This window comes from Mixophyes fleayi, chromosome 11 (assembly GCF_038048845.1).
Source record: "Mixophyes fleayi isolate aMixFle1 chromosome 11, aMixFle1.hap1, whole genome shotgun sequence".
Taxonomy (NCBI): Eukaryota; Metazoa; Chordata; class Amphibia; order Anura; family Limnodynastidae; genus Mixophyes; species Mixophyes fleayi.
The window spans coordinates 40,391,713-40,419,155 of NC_134412.1; the positions used below are offsets into that span (position 1 = coordinate 40,391,713).

The window sequence follows — 27,443 nt, forward strand, 5'->3', positions numbered from 1 at the left end:
AGAATCACATAGTCACTAGCACCATATGAACACTATAAATGCAGATTATATACAAACCTCTAGTTCCTCTCTGAATATCCAGTGTCAGCCTAAGTAATCACTTGATAAGTGAAGAAAAAAAAACTCCAATATTGTCCCTACACAAACTGTTGCAGATACAGACTTTTATGCTCTCTCTACCTGAATAAAATAATTGTTAGTACTGTACTTCAACATATAGTTGGTGAGTAAACACATTGGGCGCACTCATAAAGGGGCAGACACACAGGGCGCACTCATATAGGAGAAGACACACAGGGCCGCACTCATACAGGGCAGACACAAAGGGTCGCACTCATACAGGGGCAGACACAAAGGGTCGCACTCATACAGGGGCAGACACACAGGGCCGCACTCATCCAGGGGCAGACACAGGGCGCGCACTCATACAGGGGCAGACACACAGGGCGGCACTCATCCAGGGGCAGACACAAAGGGCCGCACTCATCCAGGGGTAACCACACAGGGCCGCACTCATATAGGGGCAGACACACAGGGCTGCACTCATCCAGGGGCAGACACACAGGGACACACTTATACAGGGGCAGACACACAGGGCCGCACTCATCCAGGGGCAGACACACAGGGCGCGCACTCATTCAGGGGCAGACACATAGGGCGTGCACTCATTCAGGGGCAGACACACAGGGCCGCACTCATCCAGGGCCAGACACACAGGGTGCACTCATACAGGGCAGACACACAGGGCCGCACTCATCCAGGGGCAGACACACAGGGCCGCACTCATCCAGGGGCAGACACACAGGGCCGCACTCATACAGGGGCAGGCACACAGGGCCGCACTCATACAGGGGCAGGCACACAGGGCCGCACTCATACAGGGGCAGGCACACAGGGCCGCACTCATACAGGGGCAGGCACACAGGGCCTCACTCATACAGGGGCAGACACACAGGGCACACTCATACAGGGCAGACACACAGTGCCGCACTTTATATAGTGTCATTAAGATGCTCTCTGTATTACAGACACACGAATGCTCTCTGAATTGTATGGCTGACACAAGAATGCTCTCTCTATTGCATGGCGTTTGCTAGGATACTCTTTGCATTGTATTATGGTCACTAGAATTCACTTTTGTATTGTATGGCAGTCACTAGGATGCTGTTTATATTGTATGGCGGTCACTAGGATGCTTTCTGTATTGTATGATGGTCACTAGGATGCTCTTTGTATTGTATGGCAGTCACTAGGATGTTCTTTGTATTGTATGGCGGTCCCTAGGATGCTGTTTATTTTGTATGGCAGTTCCTAGGATGCTGTTTATTTTGTATGGCGGTCACTAGGAGGCTGTTTATATTGTATTTGCATCACTAATACTGGCTAAATTATCATGCAGAACAGTATAAACCTTGAAATTCAATATGTATGATGCATCCATGGGAGTATTTTAATTTAATTTGAAAAATAAAAAAATTTTGTGTGGTTTTTATCTTTGAAATCCCAAACCCCAAGAAGAGGGGATTGGGAGGAATGAAGGACATTGGGAGGTTGGAACCTCTTCTTCGGGGTTAAGGCACACACACCAGCATGGTTTCGACATGCTACAGTTTTGCATACAGGTATGCAGAAGCAGTGTAATTTACCTTTTTATTTTTTTAATTTATATTGTTAGGGAGACTTTTTGATCCGGTGGAAGACCCAACTATTATTACATTAATGCTAACCCTGGGAACTTCCTGCTGCTGGATTAAGCTGCTCCACTTACATAACTAATGTGTATACACCACCCACTGGTGTGCTGACTCTGTCTACTTGTGTTTGCTTCGCCTACATGTGCAATGCTTTGCCTACTTGTGTGTTAGCTCCGTCAACTGTGATAGACGGACTCTGCTTACCATAGCGTATTGCATTTGCCTTGTATAAAAAACAATGTGGCTCGAGCTAATGGAGTGCTAACTCTGCCTACAATTTACCCTGCCTACCATTTATTTGTCCCGCCTACATGAGGCCACTTTCAGAATTTTCCAGGGCCACTTTAAGTTCCCAATTTGCCCCTGGTATGTGTGTGTGAGGGTATTATGTGTGTGTGAGGGGCCACTGTGTGTGTGTGTGTGTATTATGTGTGTGTATTATGTGTGTGTGAGGGGCCACTGTGTGTATTATGTGTGTGTGAGGGGCCACTTGTTACGAGCTGCGGCTCCCCGACGGGCATCCGCGGCTCACTTCCGGTTCTCCCAGACGCCCCAGCCGTCTCCATGACGACCGGGACATCATTTCTGCTCTCCACATTTGCACACTGTGATGATGTAATTGGGAGGAGTCGTTGCCCACGGCTCCTATTGGTTCCTCTCACTATTTAAGGCAGCGAGGACAGTGCCTCACTGCCAGTTATAGCTCCCAGTGTAGCTAGGCTCCTGTTCCTTGTTTCCCTGCTCCTGTGCTGTATTCTAGTTTGGATTTCCCGTGTATGACCCCTGGCTTGTTTCTGGACCTTGTTGTATTGCCTGTGACCCCTGACCTCGGCTCGTTATCTGGTATCGCTGTCTGCTGCCGGCCCTTGACCTTTGCTTGGATCTCACGCTGCTGTGTACTACTTCACGCTACCCCTGGGTTCTCCCCAGTCAGTGCACATTTTACGACCCTCCGTTCATTTGCAGCCAAGTCTGTCCCCACTACTAGGGGCTCCAGCGAACACCAGACTTCGGAGCAGACTCCGGGTTTTGTCGTGCTGACTGGAGGGGTTCCTAACACCACTGTGTGTGTGTGTGTGTGTGTGTATTATGTGTGTGTGAGGGGCCACTGTGTGTTTGTGTATGATGTGTATGTGAGGGACCACTGTGTGTGTGTGTATTATGTGTGTGTGTGTGAGGGGCCACTGTGTGTGTGTGAGGGGCCACTGTGTGTGTGTATTATGTGTGTGTGAGGGGCCACTGTGTGTGTGTATTATGTGTGTGAGGGGCCACTGTGTGTGTGTGTGTGTATTATGTGTGTGTGAGGGGCCACTGTGTGTGTGAGGGGCCACAGTGTGTGTATTATGTGTGTGTGAGGGGCCACTGTGTGTGTGTGTGTGTATTATGTGTGTGTGAGGGGCCACTGTGTGTGTGTGTGTGTGTGTATTATGTGTGTGTGAGGGGCCACTGTGTGTGTGTATTATGTGTGTGTGAGGGGCCACTGTGTGTGTGTGTGTGTATTATGTGTGTGTGAGGGGCCACTGTGTGTGTATTATGTGTGTGTGAGGGGCCACTGTGTGTGTGTGTGTGTGTGTGTGTATTATGTGTGTGTGAGGGGCCACTGTGTGTGTGTATTATGTGTGTGTGAGGGGCCACTGTGTGTGTGAAGGGGGGGGCAAACCAATATCTTGCCTAGGGCCCCATAAGGTGTAAATCCAGCTCTGATAGATATATATATATATCATGCATTTGCAAATATGTGTAGCAGAATTCTTTCAGTAAAGTGATAGCCACACCCCCACATTAGGTTGACCACACCCACTTGGCAAATGTCACTCCCACTTCGATGGGGGGCGCCGGTGCCCTGTCTCACCCAGGGCACCGGTAATTACTGTATAAATCTGAGACCTACAGATCTGCGTGCCTGATACCTTAGACAGACACGACGAAGCTCTAAACTAGAGTTGGTTTTGTATTCGGTTTTAGATCTGGATTACCTTCGTGTTTTGGTTTTGCAAAACCGCCCTTGCGTGTTTTGGTTTTGGTTTTGTTTTGGTATTTTCGGAAAAAATAAAAAAAATTTGGTCTAAAATAACCTAATTTAGTGCTCCACCAGGTTCTTAGATAAGTGAGGTAATTCTAAAACTAATAGATTATGAAAAAAACAGTTTAATCCCTGGTAGGCTGTCCTTAATTCAAACACTTGTCTGCAAATTATACAGACAAACCTGGTTGTCTACCTACTCCATCTTTGATTACTGGCAATTTAGCCATCGTCTTTGGGTGTATATAACACCCTCCACTTGTAGTTGAATATAAAAAAAAGCAGTCTGCACAGACTGTGGAACTAGAAATTCGAATATACAAACAAATGGACAAAGGCAGTTTGGTATCTGTCTGCATCAGACCCCCACCCCCCCCCCTATCCACTTGTAGTAAAATAGAAAAAAAAGCAGCCTGCATAGACTGTAGAACTAGAAATTCGAATATACAAAGAAATGGACAAAGGCAGTTTGGTATCTGTCTGCATCAGACACCCCCTCCCATCCACTTGTAGTAAAATAGAAAAAAAAGCAGCCTGCATAGACTGTAGAACTAGAAATTCAAATATACAAAGAAATGGACAAAGGCAGTTTGGTATCTGTCTTCATCAGATCCCCTCTCCACTAGGAGTAAAATAGAAAACTATTCAGCCGTTATATAATCTAGAATATAAATAGAAATTGAGAAAGGCAATTTGGTATCTGTCTGCATCATAATCATCAACATCCTCATTAGCCCCCTCGTCACCTCCACAAATCTCCCCCTCATCCTCTTCTATTTCCAAAGTGGCATCCTCAATTTGTGTATCACCGGCTACACTCGGGCTGTTCAGGTACACATCAGCAGAACTGCTGAAAGGGCCCTTCTTTATGGGTACACTAACAGAATGCTCACGATTAGACATACCACTGTTGGATGGACTCTCCACAGGGATTGGTGTCATTTGTGAATCAGAGCAAACATTCTCCTCTAATGCTTTACTGTTATCTTGCAGCTCGGCTTTGACGCGTAACAGTAGTTGTGCACCAATTATAGGCTGGGTAACTTTTTGGAATCTGCCACTAATAGGCAAAGGTGAAGGCCTCATTCTCTCTTTGCCACTGCGTGTGTAGAATGGTATGTTGGCAATTTTTTTTTTATCGGCACTTAACTTTTGCTCAGTAACACTTCTTTTTCGCTTCATCACAGTAAAATTTATTTTTTTGGGGGGTTTTTTGGACTGATTTCGAAACACTTTGTAGTTTGACATCGCCTTGCCCAGATGACGTACTGGGAACACTAACATAAGGACTGGTGACAGAACCTGGTTGCTCATTCTGATCATATGTGGACTGCTTTGAATCCATTCTGAGCCCAAAGCACTGTGGAGTGCTAAAAATTATTTGGTAAGATACTGCTGACAGATAGTAATTTTGACAGCCAGAAATATTTATGCACAATTAGGGGGGACACCCCAAAAGCACTGGGGAGTGCCAAATATTGAAAAGAAAAAAAAACTCTATCATCCTCTCTTCTCTAGCGATTTTTGTTACAATTGGAATAAGAATATTGGATTCTCTGTCCCTGCTCTAATCAGCCTGTGACTACACCCTGCTCTTTCCCTCTGTCAAATGGCGATGGATTGCTGTGGAGGCGTGTATTTATAATCTTGGAGTATCACGAGAACCGAGCCCCGAGATCCGACGACGTCACAATGACGTTCGGCCTTGATTTGGATTCGGAGCGGGCGGGAGAGTACAGAGCTACTCAGCTCGGTACTCGGATACCCAAAGTTCGGGTGGGTTCGGTTCTCGGGGAACCGGACCCACCCATCTCTACTCTAAACAGAGGACCCTGACAAGTAGAAAACTCTACTCACCCGGGTTATAGTCAGAGTCCTGGGCTCAGGTCAGCAGTTTCGGTGTCGACTTCCAATGCTGTTGAATCTAAATCAGATTGTTCACCTGTAAGTGTCAGTTTATCAGTTATGAACTCATCAGCTGGAGAGAATTAAATACACTGCATGGTGTGCGTGTACAATTAGCTCTGCTTTATTAGTTACAAGTTCATAACCATATAGCACAAAATCACGTATTACAGAAAACTACGCCCCAAAAGGTTTTAACCGCTCATGCTTCCTTTAAACAGATCTTGCTACATACTCTCATTTTTACACAGGAATACTCCCCGGGGGGCTGTTTTATCTCCTGTTCTGCCATATTCAAGGTCATGGGCATAGTGCAAACAATGAACTACTCCTACAAACTAGCTGTATCTAATCTGTTTTTAAGCTATAAGAGAACAAAACGACTATCAGGCAACAAAATGGCGTCAGCTTAGCAAAATCACATTTCTCACCTTTGTCTCTGCTTTCTCTTCAAATTCTAAGAAACAACAATAAGAAAAAGATTGTATACATGAACTTAGTTTCATATAAGAGGTGTTTGACATCATCCTGTTTGGGGAAATTGCTTCTTTAACTATCTAACTTCATACCCCCAACTGTCCAAGCCTTGATTTGCTGACCTCAAAAGGGGCAGAATTTCATTCCAAACTGCAATTCTGGATGGATCAGACAGGGCTAATGTTGTCCCAATTTCATATGTATAAATGTTGAAAGATATATAATTTTGTCCGTACTTTATTTGCGACCATTTCCCTCCTCACACCGCTAATTTTGTTTGTTTTGTTTTTAGTTTTTTTTAGACTTATTAAATTATTTTTTGAAGTAGATTTGGAAGCACAAACCATGCTTCCAGGTTCACACGTGCACCTAACTCCCACACATATTTAGTAAGCAGATCAGAGGCCTCCAGAGTGGTAACATTTATAGCTCCAGTTAGCTTTCATCATGATAACTCAACTGTCACTGCTATAAAATAGTAAATTGCTGCGAAAAATAACTTTTTATTGCCTTGCTAAATCATTTTAATAAATAGGTCACAAGACGTTCTCAGCAATACATTAAAGAGAGGTATAAATATAAAACTAAGCACATTTATTTGTACCTCTTGCAGATATGTAAGAGGGTTGAGGAACTAGTTTCGTTTTGTTATTCTTTTCCACTGAGGCTTAAATATGTAATCTAAGTTTCTGTTGTATTTTGCAAGTTTTGGCACAAGGACAATCTAAACAACTACGAAGAAATGAAACTAAATTGGACAAAAAAAATCTGAACTGGAACTGAAACTGAGGACAGTTAGTTTCGTTTTTAGTCACTGAAACTGAGTTAGTATATAAAGCCTCACTTGCCTGTAGAGGCATAATAACGGAACAGAATGAGTGACTAACATCTCTTCAGTGTTTGGTAAGTACAATCTCTCATTTAAACCACGTAAACATAATGCACATTATCACGACTTTTATTTATATCAACTTTTGAAAGACTGATTATTTTGTCAGTCATTTTGACAGTTATGGTAAACAGTACATGCTTATTGAAAACTTAAAACAGTTTTTTTTTCAGGGCAATAAGCTTCCAGTCTATAGGACTTAATACACCTGTGATTGTGACTGTGTTCATGTTGTGTTATGCTCATTGCATGCTTTAATTGATGATGACATTGAAACAGGGATTATTGATTACTGGGGTGGTAATACGTAAGTAGATCGAACACTAACCCTTTCAAAATATCATGCTAGAAGAATACAGCATAGCCCAATTGTATACAGCTTGGGAATTAAAGTACAGTATTATCTCTGGTGTGGGTGAAAACCGGAATTGCCAGACTGCTGGAACGCTAGAATGATTTGGCTCCCTGCAGCGCCCTCTGCTGCTTGTTGTCTTGAGTGAAGTTTGCTGTGTTTTCTCTCCCTATATAGTGCATTCTGTTCTGTTACACAGATATGTTCTCTGTATTATGTGGAACACCTATACCACATATTATATAGTGTGTGCATGTATGTATATGTATATATATATATATATTTTTTTTTTTCTGTATGACATAGCTATATATTCTAGTTATGTGTTCTACCTGCCTGAATGGAGTGCATTAGCCATCCATTCTGGCTGCCAGAATTGGGCTCTCAGTATCTTAGAGAATTATTCCAGGTGCTGGAATGGGGCTCTAAATTCATTGTTCATCCATTTCAGCTGCTAAAATAGGTTTCAGAGTATCTTAGCCATCCATTCCAGGTGCCAAAATGGATGCTTGATTGGTCTCTAAGTACTCTAACCATTCATTCCAGCTGCCTGAATGGAAGGCTGAGTACCTTAACAATCCATTGCGAGTATCAGTTAGTTTTTTTGTTTTTTTGCTTTAATCCAAACTCAACCGTTTGGAACCCGCCCCCCCCCCCCCCCCCCTTAAAAACTCTGTGTTTGCCTCTGGGATATGTGTATTAAAGCCTGATATAAAACTTAGGGGTATATTTAAACAGCAGTTATGATTCTCAGCGCTTTCCTGTCACTTTTTAAAAACAGCAATTTTTATTAAATCAAAACCAATCGGGAGCCGTAGTTTAATAAATATAACTCTTGGGCTCTATTATGAAAATAAACAGTGTAAAACGGAAGCTTTATGAACCTCTGACTAAACATCCTTATTTTTCTTTTCTCTGTTTTAGCTGTAACGCAAACATCACAGAACATTAAAGCAAATATGGGTAAGCTTTTTATATATTTATATCTTTTAGATTTGATTTATGATGGGCAAATTTACAGAAGCATTTAATGCACTCATTATTGTTTTTTTTAAAATATTTTTTTTAAAATAAATTAAGACTTATTTGCAGCATTATTTATGTGGTATCTATGGGGGCCTGGAGTTGCAATGTCGGTCAACTTTCCTCTGAGCATGCGCAAGTGCGGAACATGCGCAGTGAAGGCTCGTTTGGGGCCAATAATTTTTTCAATAAAAATACAAAATATTTTGGATTTTTCTTGTGTAACGATCATGTGCTTGCCCTACCAAGATATTGTGGTTACTTTTATTTATCAACTTTATTTTCTTTTAATAATTGGTTTATAAATACCACCTACCTTTCCCATGCATACCACTCAACTGTCTCGACAGTCCCGATTTAAGAGCTCTGTCCCGTTCCATTCACAGAATTCTAATATGCAGCCTAGTGCTTTACTGCAATAGGCAGCACACTGGGGCATGGTCATACCCACTGCCTTGGACTGAAATGTTCCCCCATGGGGAAAAAAATGGTTTTGTACCGAGGAACATGAAGATGTGGGGCATACACACTCACAATGCAGATGGCAAATCTAAATATGGACGAACCATTTTAAGCGACTGCTTTGTTTTCCATGCTTTCCATGCACAATATTCCATGGCCATGTTTTGTTGTTTTTGTTTTTCTTAAAACTCCACAGAAAAATAAAGTGGGACATTTGTTTTTACAATGTTTGTTACTGTGACAGAATAAAAAAAAATAATATACAATGCTAATTTTTAAAAATACTCTCTGCTCAGATTTTTTCCAAAGAGCTCCCCCGTTTCTGATCCAACTACAGAATATTTTACGAAAATACCCAGATGGAGGACAAATTCTAAAAGTGAGTATCGTCTTATTCTCTTTACTATATAAAGTATCTAAAAAACAAAACAAGGCAGTGTATACTAATGAACACTATAACTTCAATATCTGCATGTGCCTATATTGCAATAAAATCTATTAGAGCTTAATAGTAAACCATGCAACAACATTTCATCAAACAGCAGACAGCATAGGGAACTATAATTAACTTTGGGGTATATTTACTAAACTACGGGTTTCAAAAAGTGTAGATGTTGCCTATAGCAACCAATCAGATTCTAGTTCTCATTTTTTTAGTACATTCTACGAAAAGGCAGCTATAATCTGATTGGTTGCTATAGACAACGTCTCCACATTTTCAAACCCGCAGTTTAGTAAATATACCCCTTTAAGTTAAAAGCTAGGTTCATCTTTGCACAAAACTGGTTAAAAATATACTGTATGTCCCTAATCAAACTTTTTAATATGTTTTGCCCACTTGCCTCTTAACCTCTGCAGCCAAACTCCCAAGCACTGAGCACAATTTTGCTCACTGTGTACTGTTGCAGTAAGTGTATGGACAATTTAAAATGTGTACATTCAGCCTGCCTTCAATCGTCTTGAGTCATAAATTAAGACTATCTCAGCACAGTTGTTACATGTAGAGATGGTCACTGACCCCCGTGTTTTGGATTCGGTTTTGGATCTGGATTACCTTCGTGTTTTGGTTTTGCAAAACCACCCTTGCGTGTTTTGGTTTTGGTTTTGGTTTGGTTTGGTTTTGTTTTGCAATTTGTTAAAAAAATTACATTTATTGGTGCTAAAATAACATAATTTAGGTATTATTTTATAGCTACATTTTTATTAACCTCAGTAACACTAATTTCCAGTCATTTTTTATTCAATTTTGAACACCTCCTATGTAATTATATGATTTTCATACACTTGAAAAGAAAAATTGCTGCAGTTCTTGCCAGTGATAACAAAAAGGCCATTGTCATGCCTAGGCAAAAGACTAAAAATCCACCTCTTAAGTGTGGAATTATTTTTACACAAATCCTGGCAAGAGTTGTCTATCCATTTGTAGCGTTTTTAAAGCCACACTCAGTAGAGGTAGGTACCTTAACCATCTGGGATCCTCATCCATGTTTCGTAATTTTTCAGCGCGTTCTTGGAAAACTGTTGGGAAAATCAGAAACTTTGGTTAAAAAAAATAACAACAAGCAGTCCAGCATAATCTACCTCCCTTCTCTCCTCTACATCCCAGCACCTGCAATCTTCACCCCCCCCCCCCCCCCAACACCTTCATAATCAATATCCCCTGAACCAACAATTGGCAGTTAAACAATCCTCTGCAAGAGGAAGCAAGAATGAAACCTGTCACCCAGTCGCAAACCGGATCACAGACGCCCTGGGTACTATGGTAGTGTTAGATCTGCGTCCAATGTCCACTATTAATACAGTTGGTTTAAGACATTTAATTGAGGTGTTCTGTCCCTGTTAGCAAATGTCATCACTATACCATTTTACTAGAAAAGCTAATTCTCTCCTGTACCAGAAAGTTCCTAAAAATTAAATTATTGGGCGACAAAATGGCATTCTACCCACTGTACACTTAACCACAGATATGTGTACAAGCGGAACTGGGCAAACTAAAGATTATATGACTGTGAAAGCCCACTGGGTTGGTCATTCGCCTTCCCCAGCATGGACAGCAGCAGCATGTACCCAGGTACGTCACATTTTTGAGAAGTAGGCTACTATGTGTATCAGCGGCTTCAGTAAGAGGCATACAGCTGACAAACTGTTCCAAAAACTAAGGGATGTCATTGAAAGATGGCTAATCCTGCTTGGACTCTCCTGAGGATATGTCATTTCTGATTACGACCCCAATATTGGTCAAGCATTACAGCGGGGTTGAATTCCATCACATTTCCTGTTTTGCACACACTATCAACTTGGTGTTACAGAACTTTTTAAAAATGACATGCAGGAGATGCTGTTTGTGTCCAGAAACATTTAGGGTCAATTTCTTGTTTCTGCAACAGCATGTAGGAGAATGCAGCAGCTGCAAGAAGACTAGCATTTTTTGGGGAATATACTTTAGTCCAGCGAAGTAGTTACCTGTGAAGAAAGTGCAGACACGGTTAGCTTGAGTCAAGTGATTGCCTTAATAATACATTTTGAAAAGGTGCTACAGAAAATTATAGTGTGCAATAAAACAAAGTAAATGTGCTAACTATATTTTAATTGTAGATTAAATAATTTTCTTTGCAAGGATCCCAGACTTATCAACATCATGTTGGGACGTCTTCTCCTTCAGTTTCTCTGGCAACTGCTTGTTGTAAAAGAAATTGTTTTCCCAAGACACCCAGTGGTGATGCAGATGAGTCCGCTGAACATTTTGATATTTGCTGTGCTTTAAAAGAATTGCCCAAAAATCGTGACAGCTCTGCCCTAAAATCAACTAGTCATTCCCTTTGGAAGGCCATTATCGGCAATTACATTATACTACACAGACTTCTATGATGGGTGGATGAATTAGTATTGTTTGAGGAAGATTATCACTAAACCCTGCCACCTCTCCAGTTTCGCAGTGAGCTATGGTACAATAAAATGTAACTGCAGATTTAGACCAAGACTGTCAGCCCTATTATTTCTATTTCAGCAATTACAATTGGCAGTGGAGCAATGGAGCTCTTCTCTTCGGGTGTTACCTATATAACGCAGCACAATTTGCCTGCAAATTCTACAGACAAGCCTGCTTGTCTTCCTCTTCATCAATGACTCTTAGCAATTGAGCACTCGTCTTTGGGTGTATATTACACCCAAACATTATTAGTGAAAATTAGGAAAACTACAGATTAATCCCTGATAGGCCCTCCACCATCCTTTGCATGTTAATAGTAGGATTGGTTGGAGTTATGGTCAAGATCACACATTTTTTTGACAAATCCTTCAAACCAGCCCAGATGTCAAACTGTTGTGGTCTGCCACCCGCGTCATCCCTGCTTGTGTTTGGAAAGTGCATATTGGTACCAGAACCTCACGTGCCAGAACTGCTCCCACTGGTGCCACACTGCTGCAGGACTTGCACAATCAACCGCATCCTCATCGTCTGATACCCAAATCTCCCCCACATCCTCTTCTAAAGACAAAATGTCATCCTCACTTGGTGTATCACCGGCTACACTCGGGCTGTTCAGGCACACATCAGCAGAACTGCTGAAAGGGCCCTTCTTTATGGGTACACTAACAGAATGCTCACGATTAGACATCCCATTGTTGGATGGACTCTCCACAGGGATTGTTGTCATTTGTGAATAGGAGCAAACATTCTCCTCTAATGCTTTACTGTTATCTTGCAGCTCGGCTTTGAGGCGTAACAGTAGTTGTGCACCAATTGTAGGCTAGGTAACTTTTTGGGATCTGCCACTAATAGGCAAAGGTGAAGGCCTCATTCTCTCTTTGCCACTGCGTGTGTAGAATGGCATGTTTGCAGTTTTTTTAACTTTTGCTCAGTAACACTTCTTTTTCGCTTCAATACAGTAATTTTTTTTTTGTTTTTTGCACTGATTTGGAAACACTCTGTTGTTTCACATCGCCTTGGCCAGATGACGTACTGGGAACACTAACATAAGGACTGGTGACAGAACCTGGTTGCTCATTCTGATCATATGTGGACTGCTTTGAATCCATTCTGAGCGCAAAGCACTTGTAGTGCTAAAAATTAGTTGGTAGATACTGCTGACAGATATGACTTTTGACAGCCAGAAATATTTATGCACAATTATGGGGGACACCCCAAAACACTGAGGAGTGCCAAATATTAACAAAAAATAATAAACCTCTATCCTCCTCTCTTCTCTAGCGATTTTGGTTAGAGCAATTGCAAGAACAATATTGTATTCTCTGTCCCTGCTCTAATCAGCCTGTGACTACACCCTGCTCACTCCCTCTGTCAAATGGCAATGGATTGCTGTGGAGGCATGTATTTATAATGTTGAAGTATCCCGAGACCCGACGACGTCACGATGACGTTCGGCCTCGATTTCGATTCGGAACGGGCGGGAGAGTACCGAGCTACTCAGCTCGGTACTCGGATACCCAAAGTTCGGGTGGGTTCGGTTCTCGGGGAACCGGACCCGCCCATCTCTAGTTACATGTGTGTTTCTCTCATAGAGCTGTGACCTGTTCCTGAGCCAATCCCATTCTTGCTTCACAGGAATCATTTTCTGAATGGGACTGTAGCTTTAGCCTAGTAGCACCATCATCATCATTCATCATCCTTTATTTATATAGCGCCACTAATGCCGCAGCGCTGTACAGAGAACTCACTCACATCAGTCCCTGCCCCTTGGGGCTTACAGTCTAAATTCCCTAACACACACACACACACACACACACACACAGCCAGACTAGGGTCAATTTGTTAGCAGTCAATTAACCTACCAGTATGTTTTGTTTTTTTTGGAGTGTGGGAGGAAAACAGAGCACCCGGAGGAAACCCACGCAAACACAGCAAGCTACTGTCATGAGCTACTGTTAGGAACGCTTGTCATTTTGGGAGATAACGTTCTTTCACTTGCCACTGACCTACAGTGCTTAGAGATGTTTATGAAGCTGCAGGTTCTACTTCTAGGCAGTCAATTTGAAAAAGCTAGAAGCCAAAGGCTTCTGTGGAGAAGTGTTTACCCACTGGACACCCCTGTGGATAAACACTTCTCTGGACCAGGACACAGTATGACAGATTTAAAAGTCTTAATACTAAAAGGTCTTTTTAAAAATGATAGGGAGAGAAAAATATGTGAATTCAAACTGATAAGAACATTCCAGTCATTAATTCCATATAACACCTGGATTTATGACCCACTACATGGACACACTTCACACCACACAGCAGAGTAACTCCAGATCTCTGAACTCCTAAGACTTTCTCTTCAATCCCTAACCAAAACCTTTGTTTTACTACTTTAGCTTATCTTAATATATTCCTCCTCCCCTCCTCCCTTCTACAAATTTCTTGATGCAAAAGCTCTTAAATGTTGTGCCTTTTCCTCAGTCATTTATTTGTAAACTTGCCTGATGAAGGGGCCTCTGTGCTCTGAAAGCTAGCAAATATAATCGCTTTTTTGGTTAGCCACTAAAGGTATCACTCCTAGTGGGGAATTCGATTTCCCCCGAAGTACCGCTGCGCTAAAATGATTACCGTTATTACGTTAATAGTGCGCGTAATTACTGTTATTACGGTAGTATTGACGCTGGCTTTTTGCTCGCAGCTCCCTGAGCTGCGAGCAAAAAGCCGGGTTAATATTAACGCAATAACGGTAATATCTATAACGCTGCAGTACTTCAGGGGGGAATTAAATCCCCCCCCCCCCCCCCCCTATAATACTTTTGTCTTTTTTGACACAAAAGTATTTAACATCACATAAAAACAAAGCACACAGGTTTTTTTAAAAAAAAAGCCAGCCTTCCTGTGCTCATGCTAGTATCAAAACCTCTATCAGGATGAATTTGAATGGTCCCTTGTTCATCAGCTATGACTTATAATGTATTTAAGGTATGTAGATTCAAGTTTTAAGATGTCACTTATACTGTGTTGCATTGAGCATTGTTTAGCATGACTAAACACAATTACAATAGTCATAGCATTTTTAACAAATGATAAATGGGCTAGCTTTTTGTATTCATGTTTCATTGTTAGACTGCTAATCTGACACACCCAAATTAATGCCAAATTGGTTGATATTGGGGATGTTGGTTCAGTTGTAGCTTTGCTGCAGCAGGATACTTCCAATAGCAACCAGATGACTTAATGCTCCAAAAAACTGAAGTTTAGTGAAGGGCAGACAGGTGATGTCAGGGTATTCAAATATATGGAAGGCAAGCATTCACGGTCCTGGCGACTTGTAACACCAACCGTTTGATGTCTCCTAGTTGCTCAGCTTTGTCAAATTGGGGTCTGGGGAGAGCCAAGGGGTCATTGGTCATATTGGTACCAATAACCAAGTTAGACATATATGGATGATCCTCAGAAGAAAAAATAGACTTCTGGGAATCACACTTTAGACATAAAATAATGACGTCCAAGCTAGTAGTTTCTAAAATAATGAACCCCATTGCAGTGTGCTTAGTCTTCCAATTTTCAAGCAATCTGGTTTTTGACTTCAGGTAAAAAAGCAGGTTGTTCATTCTATTTGCTGTGTGTGGGGCCATTGTTTATCATCATCTATTTATTTATATAGAGCCACTAATTCTGCAACGCTGTACAGAGAACTCATTCACATCCCTGCCCCATTGGAGCTTACAATCTAAATCCCCTAACATACATACATACACAGACCGAGAGAGACTAAAGCAATTTAATAGCAGCCAATTAACCTACCAGTATGTTTTTTGGAGTGTGGGAGGAAACCAGAGCACCCGGAGGAAACGCACGCAAACACGGGGAGAACAAACAAACTCAACACAGATAAAGCCATCGTTGGGAATCAAACTCATGACCCCAGTGCTGACTAAGAACAACTCCACTAGAGGTAGTTGTCATTTAATTCTCCTACAAGAAAGTAATTATAATGTATTACAAAATTTGGCGCTGAAACCATCTGTGGATTCAAATGACCTTTCACTTTACATGGCCCACTTATTCTCAATGCTTTCATTTCTGGTGCAAAGATCTCACTGACAAGTTTATCTGTACAGCAGAATCAAAGTGTGATATTTAATACTGCGTTATAACAATCATAATATTTAGTTTATTATAGTAGATATCTAAAATCTACATTATTAAACTATCCTGGAGGCTATTGTGATAACATTGAGCACATTGTCTACTACCTGTGACCTAATAATAGATTACTTTAAAGTGGTCTTGCACCCCTATTTACTTTATCTCCCCTCCTCTTCTTAATTGCTTGCCTGCTATCCGGTGTACTCAGAAAAGGGAAAAAAGAAAGTCATTTAATGGAAAGCATATATCTATAATATATAAACCTAAAATATAACTTACGGTATATTAATCAATTATTAAAAATACCAATTTCTAACCAGACCATAGTTTCAAGACAGCGACATATAAAACATAGTGAAATAGTGTTATAATTTGAGTGATTAAAATTAGTTCTGTGGTTGTGAAAGTCATTCAATCACATTTATGGCTAGATTTACTAAGCTGCCGGTTTGAAAAAGTGGGTATGTTGCCTATAGCAACCAATCAGATTCTGGTTGTCATTTTATAGAAGGTACTAAATGAAAGCTCAAATCTGATTGGTTGCTATAGGCAACATCCCCACTTTTTCAGACCTGCAGCTTAGTAAATCTAGCCCTTAGTCTCTTATAATTTCTCCTAAAGTGCACCTCTAGCAAGGTTAAAATATCACATTGATTAATTTATTCAATTGTTTCTTATAGTTCTTATTCATAAAAAAGTGCTTGTGGCTCACAGTTATTATCCAGATAGGTCATCCCTTCATATATTGTTCACTTATATCTCACTCGATACCAAGCTGTATGCTTCAGACTAAGGGTGTGCACCGGGCACTTTTGGTGTTTTGGGTTCTGATTAGCTTGAGGTTTTGGGTTCTGATTTGTTTTGCCAAAACACCCCACGAAAGGTTTTGGTTCTGATTTTGGCTTTTGGGTTCTGATTTTTTTTTTTTTTTTTTTTTTTTAAAAAAAAAAGCATAAAAAGTGCTAAAATCCATATTTTGGGTTTTTTTTTCACTCCTACACTATTATTAACCTCAATAACATTCATTTCCACTAATTTCCAGTCTATTGTGAACACCTCACAATATTGTTTTTAGTCCAAAAGGTTGCACCGAGGTAGCTCGATGTCTAAGCAAAGCGACACAAGTCGGCGGCACAAACACGTGGCCCATCGTAGGTGGCTGTGTAGGCTTAAATGGCCTTTTTCTGCTCCTCCATCCTCTGCAGCATATAGAGGGTGGAGTTCTAGCGCGTCATTACCTCTTGTTTTCGTTGATAAGGCATTTTCATTATTTTTTTATTTAGCAGGAACATTGAACGTAGTTTAATATCTGATACGAAGCTTTATAGACTGCGTAGTGGAGTGGCCCCGGTACCCAATTTGGTACCGGGGCCACAATACCTCCTCCAACTAGTCTCAATTCCACTGCACAGATGGCGGACACCGGATGCACGTCTAACACCAACATAGCTGTTAAGGCCGCAGTTATCCGCTTTGCCATAGGATGACTACTGTCGTACTTGGTGCTCATGGCAAATGACTGTTGTACGGTCAACTGTTTAGTGAAAGACGTAGCGTTCTTACGACTTCCCCTCTGGGAAAATGACCGACTACCAGCAGCGGCAGTAGTAGGCGTAACGCTGCAGGATTCCCCGGAAGAATCGCGGGTTGAAGAGGACTCGGTCATGCCGGTGACATGGCCTGCGGGACTATATCTGATGGAGATCGTGGAGGAAGTTGATGAGGAGGGTGTTGGTGGTGTGTATACAACAGGACCAAGGGATTTAGGTGTCCCTGGACTGCTGACGGTCCTAGCCACAGGTCCTGAACTAACCACTGAACTATGAAGGTTATTCAGGTGACGTATAAGGGAGGATGTCCCTAGGTAGCCAAGATCCTTACCCCTGCTTATTTGAGCTTTACATAAGGTACATATGGCCATACATTTGTTGTCCGGATTGGGATAGAAATAATTCCAGACCGAAGAGGTGGATTTTTTGGTCTTCTGACCAGGCATGACGATGGGCTTTTTCATCCCATGGACAACAACTGTTTTCCCCCCTGGTGCCTCATTTAAGATAACCACATCAGCATCCTCCTCGTCAAGTTCCTCCTCAGCGCCAGCTACATCAATATCCTCCTCCCGGTGTACAATATTCACACCTTCATTAGCCAAATCTGTAACTGGACTGTGGGTGATCCTTCCAGCATATGCAGAGGGCGTGCTGCAAATGGTGGAACCAGCCACCTCTTCCCGTACAGTTATGGCAAAGGTCAGGCTTCGCAACCACCAACACCCTTGGACTCGCCTTGGCGATTTGTGATGACATCTCTTTAGAAGGCAGAGTTGTTTGCTGTGTTGTTGATGACAGCTTAAGTCTCTTAAAGTTTTTTAGAGGGGGGGGGAGGAGGGCTTAGATCTTTTGGTGAAGCTGAACCACTAGTCCTGAACACGGGCCAGGGCCTAAGCCGTTCCTTGCCACTCCGTGTCATAAATGGCATATTGACAAGTTTTCGTTTCTCCTCAGATGTTTTTAATTTCCTTTTTTTGGTAATTTTATTGAACTTTGGGTTTTTGGATTTTACATGCCCTCTACTAGGAGATTGGGCATCGGCCTTGGCAGACGACCTTGATGGCATTTCATCGTCTATGTCATGAATAGTGGCAGCAGTTTCAGCATTAGGAGGAAGTGGGTCTTGATATTTCCCTACTTTTATCCTCCAAATTTTTGTACTCCATTATATGCAGCACACGTTGTATTACAGTACTAGTTTTTAAATACTGCTGGAACAGTGAACAATTTTTTAATAGATTGCAGTATTAATGTTTCTGGACTGCAGGATTTTTTTTTTATACTTTTTAAATAATTTTTTAAGATTTTTAAATTAACTATGCACTTAGCAGAACAAAGCACAGGACAAAAGCACCACTGTACTCAGCAAGGAGAGAGCACTGGACTGATGCACCACTGGACTCAGCAAGGAGAGAGCACTGGACTGATGCACCACTGGACTCAGCAAGGAGAGAGCACTGGACTGATGCACCACTGGACTCAGCAAGGAGAGAGCACTGGACTGATGCACCACTGGACTCGGCAAGGACAGAGCACTTGACTGATGCACCACTGGACTCAGCAAGGACAGAGCACTGGACTGATGCACCACTGGACTCAGCAAGGACAGAGTACCACTACCCTACACACCCTCCCTCTTCCCTGATGTCGGGCGAAATGAAGATGGCGGCCGCAAGGTGAGTATTTATGACATCCGAGTCTCGCGAGATCCGATGCGAGACTTGGATGTCATAGCCTCGGTTTGGATTAGTTTGGCACCCGGAAGTTCCCGAACAGTGCACAGATCCGCACTGTTCGGGTGGGCTCGGATTAGCGGAATCCGAGCCCGCTCATCCTTACTTCAGACAGTATCATCTATGCATAACTGCTGAAGTTATTGTAATCAGTTAAGTTTACTGGGGCCGGGAAAGTTATATCATCTCTTGGCTTCCCTACATAAGATCTGTTTCTCTTCCTTAACATATAAAACATAAGTTTTATATATTTGAGGTGCAATGCTATCTCACATGTTGTTCAGAACGTCTCACAAACCATAGACATGCTGATGTACATTTTGCTTAATGCTTTTTTTTTTTTTTTTTTTTTCAAGGCAGACATCTGAGGAGTGTCAAGATCTCCTTTTTCTATTCTGTCATAGCCAATCAGAACAATCCACATCAAACTTCCCATTTGAGATCAATCAGTGAATGGGTGTTTCTCTCGCTTTCTCCAGATTAACCCACTCTGACTCATTATGTCAGGGAAATAAAAATCCACTTTTAAAAATGGCCAACATGTAATAGCAGAAAATTTTATGATTCCTGCACAAGAAACAATGTACAAAAATAAAAATGTACTTCCTATCTCATTATCATAGCACACTCCTTCATTATCATTTTATATGTTGATCATCTCAATTTAGCAGGGCAAAATTCTTATCTTCTCACTACTCCATGATAGGGTATTTTTTTCTCCTAATAAATATAGGTGCTAATTCAGGTTTGATGTATTTTTATTTGCTATTGCAATTATTTTACTCAGAAAAAAACATCAAGATTTTATGTTATCTATCATTTTATGTTTTTTTTTTTTACTATATTTATTAATCCAGATTTAATTCTAATCCTCATATAAAGAAGTTCCACGTTTATCCAAATAGCATGACTTTCCATCCTCTTCTGTTTGTTTCATCAGAAAAGATTTTACAATGACTCTCCATTTCCAAATGTCATGTGTTCCATGTTGATGTGCCCAATATTATAAGTGATCTGGTCACTTTACAAACTTTTCTTTCATCTCCAAAAATTAATCTGATCCTACTGACATTTAAGCATATAAAACCTGTAAGGGGTTTAAACTTCAACTGTAGCCATATGCTGTGCTTCCATTGTCTTTCTATTAGTTTCTATTAGTTCAATGAGCCACTTACTTTTTTCAGACTAGTGAGAGAAGATTTCATATTTATTAATCTCCTTATTACCCTATTAATCCGACACCCAAATCCTCAACCCACAGCGGAAATATACGAAAGTCAAATATAAGTGATAACAGTTGTGAAGTAATTATTACAAGTTTCATTTCTTTATTTTTTACATATTTTATTGTTTTATTTTTTATATTTTATTAATTAGCGAACTTCAAATATGTGCATTGTAACAATACATATCTACTATTCATTGCAAAAACAAACAAAAATTTCAGTTTTGTATTAAAAATAAAACTTCTATTAAAGGGGGTGGGTGTGGAGTTTGGTGTAGAGACTGACTGGTGGAGTAAGAGGAATTCCAGGATAGGACAGTGTCACAGAGGCCTATAGACTGAAGAGTTTGCAAAAGGTGGTATCGAAGGCAGCAGAGAGGTCAAGAAAGATAAGAAGGGAAAAGTGTCCTTTAGATTTACTAAGAAGTCATTGGTGACCTTATTGAGGTCAGTCAGGATGGATGGAGAGGAATCTGGATTGGAGTGTGTCACGGAGGGAAGAGATGAAAGGAAGTGAGACGGAGGAGATGAGAGAAAGGAGATGAGATGGTTGTGTACTACCAGTTTGAGAGGTTTGGAGACAAAAGGAAGGAGTAAGATAGGGCAGTAATTAGAGAGAGAGGAAGGGTCAAGGGATGTTGTTTTTTTTTAATTATGGGGGAGACAACAGCATGTTTGAAGCGGAGGGGAAGGTACCAGAGGAGAGGGCAAAATTGAGAAGTTGGGCAAGGTTGAGCAGGCCTTGAGAGAGGGAGCAGAGGAGAGGGGGGATAGGGTCAATTGGGGAGGTGGTGAGCAGTGAAGGGAGTGGAATTCATCTGCAGATACCAAAGGGAAGGAAGAAAAAGTGGGCTAGGGAGTGAGGGTGACAGTGTGGAGATAGCGTACAAAGAGGAAGGCTTGGCAAAAAGGTACTGATGGGAGGAGATCTTATGACGTATGGACTCAATTTTAGAGGTGAAGTGGGTAGCAAAGTCCAGATCAGATTATGAGAAGGGATTGGGAGGAGAGGAATATTATTGTGACAATGAGGCAATAGGGTTGCAGGATTGGAAAGAAATCAAAGCCTTGAAGTAGGACTGTTTAGAGAATAATAAGGCAGAACTGTAAGATGAAAGAATTGACTTGAAGTCAGCATGAGTCTGTACAGGATCTTTTTTGAAGATAGCCAAGGTTGAGTCATGGACCAACGAAGATTAATATTGACAGCTGTGGCGACAGAATGAAGTTCAGTGCTAAGGGTGTGATTAAGGAGACAGCCTGATTGGGGCAAGAAACCGTTGTAATGGGGGAGAGGAGTCAGAGCAGGGAGGAGGAGATTATGGTAGAATCAATGATGTCCAGGTTGCGCATGGTCAGAGTAACTTTAGGGGATGGGGAAGGTGGGGCGATCATAAAGATGAAGAGATGGTGGTCAGAGGGAGGAAAAGGTAAATTGCTGAAATCAGAGACAGTACAGAGGTGGAGAAAGACCAGATCAAGGGAGTGTCCACTGTGGTTGGTGGGAGTGGAGGTCAATTGAGAGAGATCAAGGGACCAGGAGAGGGAGATAAATTTCTAAGAAGCAGGGTCAGAAGGATTGCCTATAGGGATATTAAATTCCCCTAATGTGAGGGAAGGTCAGAGGGGAGTAAGTAAGAGGCAGATGGAGTGTACCTCAAGAGAGGGTTCATGGGGAATAACTCATAAAGCAGCAGTGGAAAAGGCTAAACACTTATAAAGGATAAACCATAATGCATGGGGATAGCTACACCTGTCTGCTTCACTACATATGAGCTATAGTACAACTAGGAGTGTTTATTACACTAAGGTTCTCACAAAATGCTTTCTATAACTTCACATACATTTTGTCCATGGATATACAGGCTGTTGCTGTGTGTCCTTTAAGACTCTTAGCTAAGCCTCTGGGAGGGGAGGGGAATGAATTGCTGTTATACAACTGGGGACTGATTCATTAAGGAAAGTAAGTCAAAAAATTTGTAAGTTTTCTCCTGGACAAAATCATGTTACAATGCAAGGGGTGCAAATTAGTTCATTATTTTACACATATGTTAAATACTGCCTGTTTTATTATGTATCACACTTGATAGCTTTATTAGTGCATTGAAATTTAAAGTTGATCTAGGACATGCCCTACTATAAATTTGTCCCCACATCTTAAATTTACATTCCCCTCCAAAGCAAAATGGTTTTGCCAAGGTGCAAAGTTGCTCATTCTTTTTTCTCTACTTTGCTTAATGAATCAGGCCCCTGATGTAAACAAAGGTGTAAATTATTATTTTTTTATTACTATTGGTCAGAAAGAAAGTATAGTAAAGGAGGGGGGGACGAAGTAATTTCCACACATAATAACATGCTGCAGAGACAGGTGAAGGAGGCCATTTATCCTACTTCTACTGCAGCACTATGTATGTGATTGAAATCTGTCCATATCACTACTTCCCAGCTCTATGCACAGACCCTAGGTTGGTTCAAACCCCCAGCCTCTCAATGACAGTCCCTTTTACTTGCTACGATGTCTGAACTGCAATAACTTTAGATCATACTTGCCAAATCTCCCTGAATGTCAGGGAGACTCCCTGAAATAGTTGTGATCTCCCTCACTCCCTGAAAAGTCTGGCATTCTCCCTGATGCTGAGCCAGTACAAGACGTGGTTGGCTTCGCCATCTGTGGCATGATGACACAGTTCAGAAATTGAGAAATTGTGTCTTATGTCCATGTATTGATGCCTATGGAGGTGGCCATTTTCATGGAGGCCAAGATTTAATCAAAGACTGACAGGTAAGACAACATGACTTCAGTAATGGAGACAGAAATGTAAAAGACACTTCAGTCTCTAGATATTCGTTAGCTGCTTTTCTTTAATGCATAATTGCCTACTTTTCCGGAATATTTGGGAGACTTACGCATTGTTGGGAGACCTCCCGGGCTCCCAGGAGAGCAGGGCAACCTCCCGGTTTTGCCCCCGCAATAAATAAGTGCCTTAATGACGCAAATGTTGCGTCATTTTAACGACTCCCCCGACTGTAATTGGCCAAAATTGTGACAATCGTTTCGGGGCGGGACCAAAATAATGTGATTCGTCAAGCTTCCCCCCCCCCCAGCCCACACACCCACCTCCCCCGGGATCTCCTTGAAGTCAACAAGAAAAAGTTGGCAAGTATGCTTTAGATTTAACATGAGACAAAAAATTAGGCAACACAAAACCTCTAATTAAAAACTGATTTCATTTGTTGTGTTAAAATCCAACCATATATGCATGAATAGTTGTGTTTTAATGTCAGTATAAAGCCACACAAGATAAATGTATAGCTATGTATAAACTTCTTCTTTGTTTCATAGGAACTGATACAGAATGCAGATGATGCTAAAGCAAGTGAAGTCATTTTTATATATGATGAAAGGGAATATGGGACAGATACTTTACATTCCAGGGATCTGCATATCATCCAAGGTAATGTATTATCGGCTAACATACAGCAGCATTTTCATATATGTATTTTATACATTCAACAAGTTACGTTCAAACAGTTGTTAATATGTAAAAAATTAGCAAATAATAAGTTTTGAACTCTTAACCAATAGATATCCAAAAAACAAACTAAGGTTAATTTACTAACTTTGCTTGCCATGGATCAGTTCACATTATGTACCTAAATGCACACGCTCTCTTTCAGTGTCTAACTTGCACTAGGCAAATAAATAAATTACCGTGGCTCTGTAGATGAGCCATGTCTCTTAATGTAGATATTGACAAGTGCACATGTATTTAATTTTGATGTGGAACATTAATATTTTACAGACAGGGCCAACGGAACATGGTAAGTGCGGCAAGAGGGCGCCACGCTTATCGGGATGCCCATATGTGTGTGGAAAATAAATAAACATAGGGCACCTGCCCCATAATATCCAAACCTTGTTCTGTGCAGAGCAGGGATCGGAATAGTCGCTGGGGTGTGGGGGCGCGACACAGGCACAGCCCCAAAGGGACTTCACTGCGTATGTGCAAACTGTGACATGCTGGGAGATGCCAGCGCCTGTCCTGCTTACAGTTAAACACCAAACTGTAGTTTATTCTATACATACCCAATACATATCATTACATTTGCTATTTTGATATAAGTATTGCAATGAAATAAAAGATGATGTAATATAAACTTGTGATCTATATTACGATTTATAAAATTGTTTAAAGTGGTACTAATGGTGAAGTAAAAAAAAAGTGAACTACAGTCCAGCAGGAGACTAGCTCAGGTAGGAAATTATGCAATGTAATGTTGTGCACCACAGGTAGACAATTAGAATAAGGAATGACTGATTGTTTTGGCTTGCAGAGTGTCCACAACAGAAAGCTTCTGTTCTACAAAATAATCTTTACAGTTCAGGTAGTCTCTGCCACAACACGCACAGAAGTTTTCCAGCTCCCCTCTCTCTATTCTCCAGCTCATGGTCTTCATGAAAGATACTTTTAGTCTTCTCTTAACTATTTTTCTTTCCACTACAGACTGTCACTGCTGCTCCATCTCTAACACTCCACAGGGTGATTTGATTACTGCTAAATCTGAGGTCACTACTCATTTCTAATTTTCCTGCTACGCTCTGTTGTATTTGACACTGTTGACCACTCACTTTTTGTACATGAACTGCATTCCCAAGGTGTTTATGACAATATCCTGTCAGAGGTCCTTCTAGTGCTTATCAAACTGCTCCTTCAGTGTTTGTTTCTCTGGATCCACCAACTCTGTTAATTGGATTAGTACAAAGGGTTGGGTACGAGTCATCGGTGCTGAACATTCTGACACGAGGACTCCTCCAATAAAAATGCACCTCTGTAAAAAAATGATGTAAAGAGAAGCAGACTTACCTGTATATCGATGTTGGAGACGTCTGATCGCAGGATACAGACCGCAAGTGACTGCGACTACTGAGGTGTCCGGCAGGAGACTTTAACGTCAGTGCGACTTCTATCCCTTTTAATTTAAAGCGGCAATGTCAAACCCTGCAGGTCAAGTGTTTAAACACTTAACCAAACATTGCTGGTATGTATGCAGGTAAGTCTTCTCTTCTTTACATCGTTTTTTTACAGAGTCACATTTTTATTGGAGGAGTCCTCAGTTTTGTTATAGTGGTAATCGTAAAAACGATTACCACGTGTACAAGGCGTGGTCCTAGGCACTCTGTTCTTCTCTATCTATATCACTAAAACCAAACAGAGCTAGTATCAAGTCCATGCAGATAACACCTACATTTAGCTACTTACCTGACATATCTAAATCACATTACAAACATTTAAGAAACATCTCCAGCATATGCACTTATTTCACACAAGACCCCTGCAATATATTTAATTTATGTACTCATAATCTCCCACATTGACTCTTTCATTTCCATTACTGCTTTTACTCCAACCAGACCACTCGCATTACTTGCTCTCATTACAGGACTTGTTTTGGGTGGGGGCTGCACCCATTCTGTAATGCTCCCTCCCTTTGCACTGCAAGACTTTCCACTAGCCTCCAAACACTTTGCTGTTTCCTGAATATTCGTCTCTTTAGACAAGTTTACTAAATTCTCAAACCACAGTCTTGACTATCCTAGGCTATTCTATCAGAATACTGCCTGAATGCATTACGCACAATAGAATTATTCTCTTTCTATATACAGCCTACTCATCCCCAACATACATTGCTGTATGTCTGGATCATATAGCACTACTAAACACTTTTTTCCCATTGCAGTTCATAGCCGTGGAGCGCTATAGGCGAGCCCTTTTCTGTCCTTTTAGATCAAATTCTTTGTCGGTGTTGCACTAGAGATATGTAGGTCTGTTGTTGATGGTTAGTTGCTAGGGTACAACAATGTAAACGTTAGGGGGGCAGAAGTATAGTGAAGTGGTAGAGAGAGGGGAATTGAAGACAGGTAATTATGTAGGGACATATGTGTGAAAAAAAGTGATTTAAATGAAATAGTGTGAATTGAAAAGTTACATGGTGTAGTCCAATATGTTAAAACAGTGTTTGCTATGACCAATTAGTTATGAGATCATCTAGGGATAAGTGGAATAGTAATGTACATAAAACATGTACATCAGGTATGCAAATGTAGACTGATATGTGAGTAATATATGCACTGTTATCTGGGGAGCACCAGGGGTGAAAAACATATGAACCAAATATATTAAGAATACTACAACACAATTTATTTTACACAGACCTTAGGAATTAAATAAAATAAATACTATTATACTATCCACTGGAGCGCAATGTCAATTTATGTGCTAAATCATTTTTTTTCCAGACTAAATCAGCACTTGATAATGGTCATATACAAAGGGCCAAAGCTACAGTGGAAAATATTTTTTTTTTTTGTCATCCACCAACATCCACAAATGCACCTGGCTTTAAAGGAAAATTATTATATGTTAGGAGTTGTGTGGATCAGGCGTGTTATTATTTGCTGAGCCTGGATTAGGTGCATGAATACACCGACTTTTGCACCAACATTCAAAAACAAGATTTTGCTTTGCAGAACAAGATAGATTATTTAAATGGGTGGAGAATTTGCATCCACAACTGCTTTCCATGCTTTGCAGGTCTGTGCATACCCCTTTACTCCCCACAAAGGGATTTGGCTTTACAAGGCCCTTGCATGCGTCAGAGATTGGGTATTATGCTTGTACTCTTAATTTGATACACATTGCACCTTCCAGTTCCATTTTTGTGGGAAAACTCCTTTCCAGGCACACTTTAACCAATGTAGTAAAGAGTGTCAAAGACACATAAATGTCAAATATGTATTTAAGACGGTCCTGGGGGTAAATGTATGAACGTGCGGGTTCTTCAAAACCCGCGTGTTCGGCGATTAAATTTCAAGCGGCGCTGCATTGTAAAGGGAAGTTTCCCTTTACAATGCAGTGCCGCTTGAAATTTAATCGCCGAACACGCGGGTGTTGAAGAACCCGCACGTTCATACATTTACCCCTTGATGTGCTCTCCCTCTTATGATTAATCTATTACCTAAATGAGGCTAAACTA

The 27,443-nt window shown here is 41.1% G+C and overlaps 1 protein-coding gene across 1 annotated transcript in view; it reads left to right on the forward strand.

Annotated features, from left to right (window-relative positions):
* Positions 1-6,913: 6,913 nt before the first annotated feature.
* LOC142106908 (sacsin-like) overlaps positions 6,914-27,443 on the forward strand; it is a 53,754-nt gene continuing 33,224 nt past the window's right edge. The window contains exons 1-4 of the mRNA XM_075189960.1: positions 6,914-7,002; positions 8,265-8,303; positions 9,122-9,204; positions 23,752-23,863. Coding sequence (XP_075046061.1) covers positions 8,300-8,303; positions 9,122-9,204; positions 23,752-23,863 — 199 coding nt within the window. The 5' untranslated portion in view covers positions 6,914-7,002; positions 8,265-8,299. The remainder of the gene's footprint in view (positions 7,003-8,264; positions 8,304-9,121; positions 9,205-23,751; positions 23,864-27,443) is intronic.